At 36.1% G+C, this 12,568-nt stretch overlaps 1 protein-coding gene across 2 annotated transcripts in view; it reads left to right on the forward strand.

Annotated features, from left to right (window-relative positions):
* The first annotated feature begins 774 nt into the window (after positions 1-774).
* The window catches only part of LOC121408528 (centromere protein J-like), a 60,750-nt gene continuing 48,956 nt past the window's right edge, over positions 775-12,568 (forward strand). For both annotated transcript variants that reach the window (XM_041600015.1, XM_041600016.1), the window contains exons 1-7: positions 775-865; positions 5,358-5,521; positions 5,849-6,049; positions 8,243-8,466; positions 10,127-10,327; positions 11,078-11,383; positions 11,797-12,063. In XM_041600015.1, coding sequence (XP_041455949.1) covers positions 5,383-5,521; positions 5,849-6,049; positions 8,243-8,466; positions 10,127-10,327; positions 11,078-11,383; positions 11,797-12,063 — 1,338 coding nt within the window. In that variant the 5' untranslated portion in view covers positions 775-865; positions 5,358-5,382. The remainder of the gene's footprint in view (positions 866-5,357; positions 5,522-5,848; positions 6,050-8,242; positions 8,467-10,126; positions 10,328-11,077; positions 11,384-11,796; positions 12,064-12,568) is intronic.

Consider the following 12,568-nt stretch of genomic DNA (forward strand, 5'->3'; position numbering starts at 1 on the left):
GTGCTTGGGATCTGGCAATGAAATGATGTCTAAGTAAATTGACACGCCTGAAATCAGGTGGTTATGAAAGGGGAAGTACGTACGGGTTTATCAATGATTGAGGGGTGAATTGGAACGGCTGGAAAGGCTTGAAAAGGGAACCACACATAATATTAATTTTGTCATATTAAAGTATTCTTTTATTACTTCTTCCAGCGACATTTAAAAACAGCCGTGAAATACAAACATAAATTTCATAACTTAATTAGTAGGCATACTATACATTTTTTTTAATAACCTCTATTGATCAAACATTTTAAAAACTCATATAAACAAAGGTAATAAACACAAAACCAACGCTATCGGTTCTCATCGAACATAATACAGGGTGAAAATAACATTATACAACATAATGTGAACATAAACATGAATATGCAAATAATTACAAAATGATCACATGCAAATAACAATGACATGAACGTACTTGGAAACGAAAACTATTGGGAGTCTACATCCATTTAACCTTTGATAAATTAATCAATTGATTAATCATAAATACAAGCTAAATATCGAGGGAGAGAGGGGGAGAGAAAGTAAAAAAGGAGGGAGAGAGAGGTGGCAAGAATGAGAACGTGGCAAAGCTTATACCCGGGGCACTTCTCGAAACAAATTTACTTAAAACATCAAGGTACCAGTAAAATAAGTAATTCATAAACCTATTCATAAATTCATGAATCAGTATGAAAATTTCCTTTACATTTAATCATTGACGATACATTATTACCGAACGAGATCGAGTTCGCACCAGATTTGAATCAACACAACAGGATCATTTGACTTTTTTAACCGATCTGAACTTAACCATAGAAATTCAGCATCAAAACCGGTAAGTATTGGTATGATATTGAAAAAGAATTCCTTTCTTTTCTTTGTATGTGAGAAATCGTAAGCCAGGATGCTCGTCGCCTATACGGCTTCGTTGAATCGGAATGAATGTGAGTCTTGCTGGGCATTGCCGGTATACGGCACCCGGCCAGCTTCGCCGCCTTCGCGGGTCGTAGACCAAAAGATTCATTTTCTGTAATTATTTTGGTTGTTCCGCTGAACTGCGCGACGTTGGCTCCACTCACCAGTACATGAAGAGTTGTTGGCCCGTACTTCCAAACAACATATTAGCAGAAACGTTAGATCGAACATAAGACAGAAACCAGATTTTTGGATCTTTTTTTTTACATAAAATGTCACATTATCATGATTATTGGGGGGTCCTAGAGCTACGCGACTACATCATTATACCACTCATCGCGCGTGCAGTTTTCAATGGCAAATGCGCACTTTGTGTGTGGAACTGTGACTGCAGAGTGACGAACAATTACTATTCATTTTTTTCAACAGAGGCTGCAATAAATCTCTAAATGAAGAGAAAACCAATGGCTGTCTGGAATTTCGGAGTTATATTCACTTTAATTTCATATGAATAATACTGTGGACATATTTGAAAAATTAAGGCACAGGAAATACTAGTTTTTGCATGATAAATCGAGTGCGTAGCTTTAGGACCCATTCTACATCGGGTGGCAAAATCAAGAGATGTTTGGAAAACACAGCGGAATTTTCGTATTTAGTGAGTTCTGTGATATTTTGTTCTTGGTTAATGAACTTTAGAATATTAGCCACAAATTAGTGAAAGATAATTTGTTCAAATTTTGAAATTGGCATGGTTTCTATCGTTTGAAAGCAAAGTGCGTAGCTTTAGGTCCCCCCATCAAAAAGAAATTAGTTTCTACATCCAAATATAAAGATATAAAAAATATCGTACCTTAGACCGCAGTTCTTTCAAATATGATGATCAAAACATAACTTAGTCATCTTTGATCCTTTCGTTGGTCAACGTAAGTTGTATTAGTAAGTGACAAAAAGAATTAATATCATCAAATATCAATAAATTTGGTATCATTTGTAAGCTATTAAAAAGACCATGAAGACCTTTCAACAAGTGATACCAAGAACTCTAATTTTCATCAAGAAATCATAGTTATTCCAGTTTAAGTTGCGCATATTCATCAAAATTTGTGGTTATTATTTCAATGTAAAGTCAATGGAATACAAAATGATTTTTGTGACCATCTTTTAACCCAAGACAGTCTTCAACAGGCTCTAAAAAAAATTGCCCCCGGCTCACAGACTTTTTACAGGAACCGGGGGCAATTTTCTGGAATCAGGGGCAATTTAAAAATATATATAAAACGGTGAAACACACTGCAAATTTGTTTATAGTAAGCGCAGCTCCTGCAATTTTTTAATTAGTACATGAATAGCATGCTAAGGAATAGGCTTATTCAAACAATTAAGAAATCAGATCAATACTTAAGTGTGTTTTGACACCCTCACTCCATGTGACATCCCCTTTACAAGCACACACACATGGGCTTATTTATTTTTCATCTTTAATGAACCACGAACAATGAACCCCCCCCCAAAAAAAAAAAGAATAAATAAATAAATAAATAAATCTAAATAAATATATAGAATAAAAATATAAAGAGAGAGAGAGAATTCAAATAAAATAATAATAAATTTAGAAAAAAAAATATATTTTAAAGGTTTTTTTTCATGATCATTGTTAGAATCACTGATGTGGGTGAGTGTTTGTGTGTGATTGTAACTGTGAGGTGCACTTGGATTGCATATAAATTATGTTAAAGAAATGAAGAAATGAAATCAATGTCTAACTCAGTCTATTCAAATTCCAGCACATAGCCACAGGCTATGTACATATATTGTAGGTTCATGTTCCTTAAGTTTTTCACAAGTTATTTGAAAACACTGATCTCCACAGAAAATGCCTTTCATTCTGGGAGAGTCTAAATTTGGTGAAAATGTACTTATTATTATCATTATTATTACTTATTATTTGTACTGCGCTTTTCCCATTAGGCCCAAAGCGCTTACAATGAATTGATAAGATGTAATATTATATATAAAAAAATTACAAAGTATGAAAGAGATGAGTTTTTAATGACATTTTGAAGATTGCTAATGATGGAGACTGTCTAATCATTAGTGGTAGGTCGTTCCAGGATTTTGAAGCCGACACCGTAAAAGTTCTGTCACCAGCTAATGTACGAGTTAATGAATATGTGAGGCGAAGGTGATCACTGGCCGATCTAAGAGCTCTAGTTGGTGTATAAAGATTCAAGCAGTTACGTAATTACTGTGGAGCCTGTTTATTCAATGTTTTGTAGACAATCAAGAGTAATTTGAACGTAATTCTCTGTTTAAAAGGAAGCCAGTGAAGAGAATTAAAGAGTGGTTGGGAAGGATGATCACGGGAAACCTGTAAAATTAATCGTGCTGCCCAATTTTGTAGTCGTTGAACACGGACTAATTGATTAGAGGGAATTGTAGAAAGGAGCCCATTGCAATAATCGATACGAGACAGAACCAATGAACGAACAGCATTGTGACAGGCAGACTGGTCAATAAACCTTCTGATTCTAGAAATGTTCCTTAAATAAAAAGTGACTGTGCTACAGATATGGTACGACATTGACATGCGGGAATCAAATATGACACCAAGGTTTCATATTCATTAATAACTCAAATATTCATCACAATGAAGAAATCATACAGTTTTTTAAAAGTTTTCAAAAATTAACATGAAATCCTAACTCTTTCTGAAACGGAAAATCACCATCACTTAGGCCATTACTAATAGAATTCTCACCCAGAGATCTGGCAGGGAACATGAGCTCAAACTGCTCAAGTGCACGGTGTCCTATTTTTTCTTTTAGACGGAGCCTTGTTTGATGATTTATTGTCTGATATTTACCCTCTCCAAGAAAGAAATTAAAAAGCTATAATTCACAACTATAAGCTAAGTGATTTTAGATTATTAAGGCTCCGTTTTGACAATCAAAGTCGTCGACTGAGGATAAAGACTCGCACATTGTAGTGCTGTGAACAGGGATTTATCTTCTGTGCAATTCAAATTACTATATCACAGAATTGTGATATCCCAACTGGAAATCTGTGTATTAGAAATTGCACATGGTGAAGTATGGAAAAACTGTTACCGCTACCGAAAGCAAGCGCGCACATATATTACAGAAAAAAAAGACGGAAGTAGCTCACTTTTTGGTACAGAAAAAAAGACGCACTTAGCAAACTGAAACTGTGCTTATCGTAAGTAGAAAGTTACTTGATTTTGGCTTTTCAGATATTTAAATTACATGTATGATATGGCTTCACAGTTCACTCACAGCAGGCGCAACTACCTGGAAAATATTTGCACCCGGTCGTCAAAATTTTAATGATTTGGGGGCTTTATGGGTGCAATTGATGGCTTTATGAGCGTGAGTTTGCGCTCAGCACCCGCTTATGTCAAGGCTTGACTTGAAGTAATTTTGGTATCAATGGAAAGGTGCAAACGAAAGCTGAATTGATATGTAATCATGTCACTTTGTAATTTTTCTTCTTGAAATGTATACAATAATTTCTTCTAATTAATTAAATGCAAGTTACACAAAATAACAATTACTTGCCTCTTTTTTGCCAAATGAAGGTGATCGTGACAGATAAATTATATAATTTAGTAGGCATCAAAACAGCATCATGTAGATAATTTTCTTAATGAATTTGTTTAAAGTATTGTTTTTGTAATTTCTAATGTAGGCCTATTTCTTTGTTTTTCTGATATAAATTACAAGCTCTTTTTCAACTTAAGTATGTATACATGTATGTGCAGGGTCTTTTTTACATATGAAAATTATCATTCCTTTTTATCTTTGTATGACCAAATAAAAATAAAAGTGTGCTATTTTCTGATGTATTTGATTGTTTCACCTATTCATTATGTACCGGTATTATATTTTTTCAACAACTTGTTATACATGTACATGTACATGTATGATATGTAGCTTTTGATTTTAGAGACTGGACATTTGATTACAATTTTTTTAGAAGGGATAAGCAGCTGAGTGTAGAATATGTACTGTATGTAGCATTGTATGCAATTCGTTACAAGTATCAAGAAGGATAAAAAGTAAGCTTTAATATATTTTATCAGTTTTCAATGCATTTCAATGGCTTGAAACTTGCCAACAAAGCATAATCAATCAACATGTACATGGGTACAACTTTCTCATTCCTGTATTGCCGGTACTTCTAAAAATTCCCAACATTTCTTGAGAATTCCCCCTAATTTTTAAAATTTGAACACCCCCCAAATTTCCTTGTTTATTCACACGGAAAGTTTGCACTTTGAAAACTCCCAAGGAATTTTGCAACCCTTGAGTATACACTATGTCGACTTGCAAGTGTAAAAGTTCCAAATGAATTGAATTCAACAGATATTCTACTCTTTTCTTATACTGTAGGTCTGAAAATAATCATCGATTCAGAATGGATAACAGCCTTCCGGAGAGTCGGAGGCTTATGTTTGGACATACTGTGCCTGGCAGTGTAATGGCTTCATCTTCAAGAGCCGGAGTTGTGGTAGATCCGATGCCTTTGTCAGGCCAAACGGCATCTCTTAGAACAGGTGAGTGTTGGACCAATGTAGCAATTATTTTGTTGCAGGGGAGGCATGTCATACACACATGTATGAAAAAAAAATAATGATAGTAATAGCTTAAAAAAAGGAAAATGGGGACATGACATCATCAGCCCACCTAATGAATATTCATGACAGCATGCATATAACTGTTTCACCAAATATTATTTAACTTTATAATGCAATCAATTAATCTAATTATTTAATCTAGGGATTATGTTGCTATTGATTGCAATTTTTCAGCCTCTAGAATTGATCGTAAATAAAAAAATAAAAATAAAAAGAATGACTCCATTCTCTTTAATTTATATGCAGACATAACCCAAGACCTGCTCGAGCAAAGAGGCACCCAGGAGCAGGCCAAACTCCTGGAAAGATTTAAACTGCTGCGACAGTGGCAACAACAGCAACAAAATCAACTCATGCTCCAACAGCAGCAACAATTGGAGCTGCTGAGGAACCAGCAAGAGTCTGTGCAACAGGCTCTCATGCAACAGAGGCTCAAGCAATGGGGAGGTAAGATGGCCCCTGTATAGACTGTGGGATGGTCGCTAAAATTGTGACTTTCCGTGGGGCAGCAAATACAACCACGGTTCTTGGACATGATAATATGTAAAATATTATGAGTGAATACATGCAACATGTTGCCATCGGTAAATTCTGCTCCTGACCTCAAAATTAAAATAATAATATGCGAAATCGTACCATTGATTCGACTGGAAATTCCGCCATTCACCCCGTGTGTTAAGGACTTCCGCGAACGCGCGCGAGCGTGTACAATGCATGTAACCTCGTTCGCGTTTATATTTTTTATTCGTTGTACATGATATACGTTATAATACAGAATGTACGATGGCGGATAAGATGTCGTCGTCTTCGTCGTGTTTTGACAGCGAAAATGACGATTTATCACTAGCAAATATATGCTACATGCACGTCTTACCCAAGGAAAGAGGGCCAGTAAATTCCTTTCAAGTAAAGAGCTAGAACAAATTTAAGCCTTTGCTGCATTCTTTATCATGTCCAAGAACCGTGGTTGTATTTGCCGCCCCACGGAAATGATAAACTAGAGACATTTTCCTTGTCCATCCCACAGTCTAGAAATATAAACAAGTCATAGCAATTGGTGATAGGAATGATTTTTACTCTTTTGAATTTTGCTGATCAATGTGTAATCAAGTATAAAAATCAGGCAATGGCTAATGGGGCGTTGCAAGAAACTCGCGATCAATTGCAAGTCTATTTTCGTTCCCGAAATCAAGCATATGTCATGCAATTAATTGCAGATTTGCGATTAATTGGTAATCTGCTCCTTGAAACAAGGAGTGTAATCTGATTTGCTATACTAGTAGTTAAAAGTGATCAGAAAGTGATCAATCAATTGTATAATTGCAACAGAATATTTGCGATTGATAGCAAATATTTTCTTGCGACACCTTCTGAGTCACTAATCATGTTAGTGTAGTAGGTTTCACTGTACATCATGTATCTTTCTTGGGCAAGTGTTAGTCCTGACATTTTGTTATTGGGGCAAGTTCAGGTGATGTAATTGTAATAGAAGTTGATATGGTGTATCGATAGAAATATACGTTTGAAATGGCAGCTGAAGGCTAAAATAAATTTAATTCAACAGAAGATCTATACAATTAAAACATTAACCCTAATGATTGATCCCAGTGTATTTTAAGACTTGTCAGTATCCCTCAGATCTTTGCTGCAGAGAACAACAAAAACTTGCATGATGGTAGAAAATGACATATCCTATGTGTTTGCATAGCCAAACATGACTAAATTCATTTATTTTATTTTATATAAATTATTGCATAAAATCAGAATTTTGCTGTATATCTGTAAACAAATAATAATCATATAATATAGGTATATTTACCCAGGATAGCCACTTCAGTTTCGAAAACTGTACTACCAGTGGGCCTTGCTATTATTATTACCCCGGCTTTAGCTGAGCTGCCTAGGTGCTTAAGCATTCAAGGAATTTCTTCCTACCGGGTACCCATTCACCTCATCTGGGTTGAGTGCAGCACAATGTGGATGAGTTTCTTGCTGAATAAAATTACGCCATAGCTGGCATTCGAACCCACGACCCTCTGTTTCAAAGTCAGAAGACTAATCTACTGGGCCACACCGCTCCACAAAGCCCTTGAACTGCTAATTCTTGGTTTAAACTAAAGACTGGGATTCTGATCAAATGCACATTTTTTTGAAATCAGTATAAAATGTTTGAAAATTTGTTTTATGTTTTTATAATTTTTTATGTTTTTTCTTTTTCTAATGTAAAAAAAAAGTTTTTACAATGAAAATTGTTAGCGATGTTTTTCCTATCATTATCTAGGAAGTCAAATGATAAATTAGAATGACAATGTGGAAAGAGAAAAAAAAACTGCAAGGAATCTTATTAATCATGCAAGGTATAGGCAAGTTACTGGAATCGCCCAATTATTTTTCCCTCACAGAATGCAATGTTACATATAATGGGTACCATACAATAATTTCATGAACGGTATGATTGATTGAACGATATTAAATTACATGAGTTTTTAAACCCTCACATTGCTGGTTGCTTACGTATCAATCCAAGCATAATGATATGCTATATAAACCGAATAATTTTAACAAATTATTCATTCATGCATCAACACAATCACTCGCATGCACACCCTTCAACTATTTTGCCTTATCCATTATGCACAGGTGTGAAGGTCACAAATTCGCCGCCCAAGTCTCCGTCGCGCAGAGGTAGTCCCAAGAAATCACCAACACCAAGTCCTTCACGTGGGACCAAAGTGTCAAGTTCAGTACCCAAGGCCCTTGCACAGGCAGCCTTGACCCAGCCAGTGTCCTCTCAGAGTGGGAATCTGCAAGGTATGGAGAACCTGGATCCTCTTGCAATGCTCTTTGAATCATCAACCCATCAGGTAGGAATGATAATTCATTCAAGGTATTTGGATGATTTGAAGTTTTTAAAGTTCACTTTGTGATGATGAAGTTTGGCAGGTTGTTCCACTAGCACAGTCACCTTACTTATAATGCAGAGCTCTAGTCATGTAATTGATGTCACTAGCTGCTGAGCTATCAGTAAATTTTGATTTGTATTAAACTCACATCAGGGGCCCGGTGGGTGTTTCATAAAGCTGTTTGTAAGATATGAATGACTTTACGCACGACTGCTAAACCTTTCTCTTACCACGTGATGTATCCCTACATATATGTAATTTAGTTAGGACCTAAGATCATGTTCTAGTCATGTGTAGAAATGTGCGTAACTTTACGTACAGCTTTATGAAACACCCATCCGTTTCTTAAAACTTGTTACAAAAACAAATTTGCAATAACAGTTTAAAGCTACTGATATCTGCCAATTTTATTGGCTGATGGTATATTTGTTATAGAAATTGTGCATTTGTTATTACACCAAGTCGTTATGAAATGAATCCCAGGTTTTGAACTGGAGCTAGGGAAGGCAATTTGAATGATGTTTCCAGCACAGACACCATCACCAACACCTGACATGAACATGAAATCACCCAGTGTGTGTTAGTAAAAAAAAAATCTCAGCAGTTTGGAAAGGGAGGGGGCATAATGGCCCCCCTCAACACTTTGTGTGATGTTTCTGAAACGCAAACAGATCGTGCCGCAAAATGTTATGACTTTTTTGTTTGAAGTCTTGTGCAGCGTTTGAGACCAAATTCGTGACATATGGGTATAGCATCACAAATTCTATAAACAAGAAATACATAGGGAAAAAATTGGCTTTGACATTTTTCTTTGTGGAAATCTTTAAATTAGATTAAAAAGATGACATCTGGGAAAAAATAATAAAATTTGAAGGGAAATTGGTTGTCAAATATGCAAATAATGTTTTTCACCAATAAATTGCATATTTTATCCATAATCAATAAGAAATAATTATTTCCAGAAATTTTATCTCATACTGGCTTGTAGTTTATGTGTTAAAGAATGTGCGTGCCAAATTTTGGCAAACAGCGGCTGAGATCAGTCCTCAGTACATCTCAAATAGCCCAGTCCTTTTAGGGTTGAATGATATAAAATAATCCTTATCCAATATATCGTCGCACGCACCACGAACCGTCCTCTCTGCGCACTTCGATGCGAAAGTTACTTTTGCAGAAAACGCATTTAAAGAAAAGTTTTTTTTAAACCAGCAATAAGTGCACCTACAAGGAGAGCAAATTATTTACCAGTGTCTTCGTTAAAAAGTTCAGGTTCCAAGTTTCATCCCGTATCTTTATATTTTCTTGAAGTTAATTATTTACGCCACAGTTGGCAACGCAAGAGAGAGAGGACGGTTCGTGAAATAGATACAGTGCGCTTAACTTTCGCATCGAAGTGCGCAGAGAGGACGGTTCGTGGTGCGTGCGACGATATTTTTCAATATATCTGTTTGTGTGTGAGGGTGTGTGTGTGTTTTTTTTTTTGGGGGGGTGAGATGGTTGTTCAAAGGTAGTCCAGTTTGTGATGGCAGAAGTACAATTTGCATCAGTCAAGCTCTAATGAAGTAAACAAGTCATACTCATTTTAAGATTTTATCAAAATATGATTAATTATATTATGTAGGAGGAAGGCGACATGGACTCTGAGATGGAACATCCTAGCTCTATGTCTGTAGAGGGCGTCTTTCCTCTCCCAGACACTGCATCCGAGACGAGTGAGGCAGGCAACGATGATCATCACCATGACGATCTGTTGGAAAGGAGAATCACAGATGTTGAGAGCAGAGATGATGGGATGTTCAGATCAGCATCAGATTTCTCTATGGTAGGTTGGAAGATTAATCCTAAAGGAAAAAGGAGCATGATTCCCTTTCTTTCTAGAAGTATTTGTTTAATGTGTTTGAAATTTTGTTTGTTTTCCGCTTGTAACTCGGATTTATTTTCCCAAATATTGCATTCTTTTTCGTGGAAATTATTTATTCCAACTTTTATTACTACATGTCTCTCTTGCAAGGATAAGAATAACCTTCCTTCAACCAAATGTGTATTTTTAAACCTCTAGAACTACTCTTTAGAATTACTTTTCCACTGCCTGTCATATGAAATGAATTGAATTAAAGTGAATCGATCTTATTTGGAAACCTAATTGTAAAGTTGATGAAGTTTATGAATGACTGGAAAAGATTCTTGTGCTATCATGAGATCCCCCCAGATTTCTTTGAACAAGTGTTACTGAACTTCCAATAACCCCACAAAAATTAACAAATAGCAATGGAATTCTTATTAACATTAAATTTGAAAATACATTATGTATTTTTTATTTTAATTTTTAATATATATATTTCTTCTTTAGCAAGTGTGAATGGAATTGCTTGAGTATCTGATAAGCACAAACTTGCTTCGATCATTCATAAGTCCTGCTTAAATGTATGAAGAGCCTGCAGGTTATTAAATATTTATTAACTTTTTATTAATTTATTAATAAATTATTGCTAAAATTTTGTTTCTGTAAAGGATTTCATTTCTTTCTTTTTTTTAAAATTATATTTTGATAATCCTCCTTGTTCTTGATCAGACACCAACAAGCAGAAGTCCTCGGGAGACCCACCATCTTTCCATCCATCTTCCAGATACGGGCAGGACAGAAGAGAACCCGCCATTCCATTCTCCCGACAACTACCCCTCCTCCCCCGCCATCTCCCCTCGGCTATCGCCTTTCACACCCACCACACCGTCCCACCGGGAGAAGGACCGCAGCACCATGGAGGAAAAGGACGGAGGGCTTGGGAGGGAAGAGAGGGCAATCAATTCTCAACTCGGAGTGGAATTCAAGTCGTTTGAGGAGCTTGTGGAGATGCAGATTAAGGCTGATGATCGAACGGTATGAGTGATTATCTACTTTGATATGGCAAAATGTATCTGAATTAATTCATGTGAGCGATTATGGATTGTCTTGAACCTCGTTTCTTTCTTTAATCTTCAATTATTTTTCCTTATTTGTTAATATTCTCTTTTCCTTTCTTAACATTTGTTGTTACAATGGTTCTTTTAGTCCTTCTGTGACATTCCATCTGTATACAGTCACTTGTGCCTTTCAGTCACTCATCTATCACCCATTATTCATTGATCAGAAATGTAATTTTGTTGATTAATATGCGGTCCCCTGAGTATAATCTGACCACTGGTGATATGTAGTATGCCCCTTGCACCTGGGAATTTAGATGCAATGTTTAGTCATGCATGAATCTTTGTTTACTTGCAGCAGAATATGTTCTTCTCTCTTCCAATACACAGCTACCTACTCCTACTGCTGCTTCCACTGCTTCAGAACAGACTACCGGTAGACCGCGGCATGCCTTCTTGAAGAGGGGCGAGGGGATCTCCAGATTTGGTATGAAACCAAGGAAACTCAAGCCTCGCAAGAAAATACCAGCACAGCCAGGTCAGGGCAGCGTTGAAGCAACCAAGGCGAAGGGTGGTGAAAGCAAAGTCAAGAGCCTGACGGAGGATCTTGGTGGAAAGCAGAGAATGAAACAACCAAAGAAAGACGAGAATCCAAAGGTAGCTATGGTCCAACCTTTTTTTAGATTGGTTTATATTCACTGGCCCGTATTCTGAAAGCAGGTTTCACTTAAACTCAGGTTCAAAGTTGTGGTTTAAGTATGGATGGCCAATTGTCACATAAATCACTAACAGTAGATATATCATATTTCAGCTCATTTGGCTCTCAAATCATTCATAATTGTCTAGGAAGTATAAATAGATGATCGTCTTCACCATCGGTAAATCAGGAAAGAGCACAGTAAATATAAGAGACATACAAGTTAATGATAATTCTTATACTCTTGGCTGTCCATAGTTAAACCACAACTTTAAACCTGAGTTTAAGTTAAACCTGACTTCAGAATATGTGCCACTTGGTCTAAAAGCAGTTGGTCTACTGCTCAGATAGGCGTATTAAAATTATAATGGGTAAAAAATGCATTCAATGATAACATTTTTGTGATATTGTAATGTTCAATGATATGAAAGTATAGTCAGACACTACAAGGGGAGGACTGGACAC

The sequence above is a fragment of the Lytechinus variegatus genome, chromosome 2 (genome assembly GCF_018143015.1).
Source record: "Lytechinus variegatus isolate NC3 chromosome 2, Lvar_3.0, whole genome shotgun sequence".
Taxonomy (NCBI): Eukaryota; Metazoa; Echinodermata; class Echinoidea; order Temnopleuroida; family Toxopneustidae; genus Lytechinus; species Lytechinus variegatus.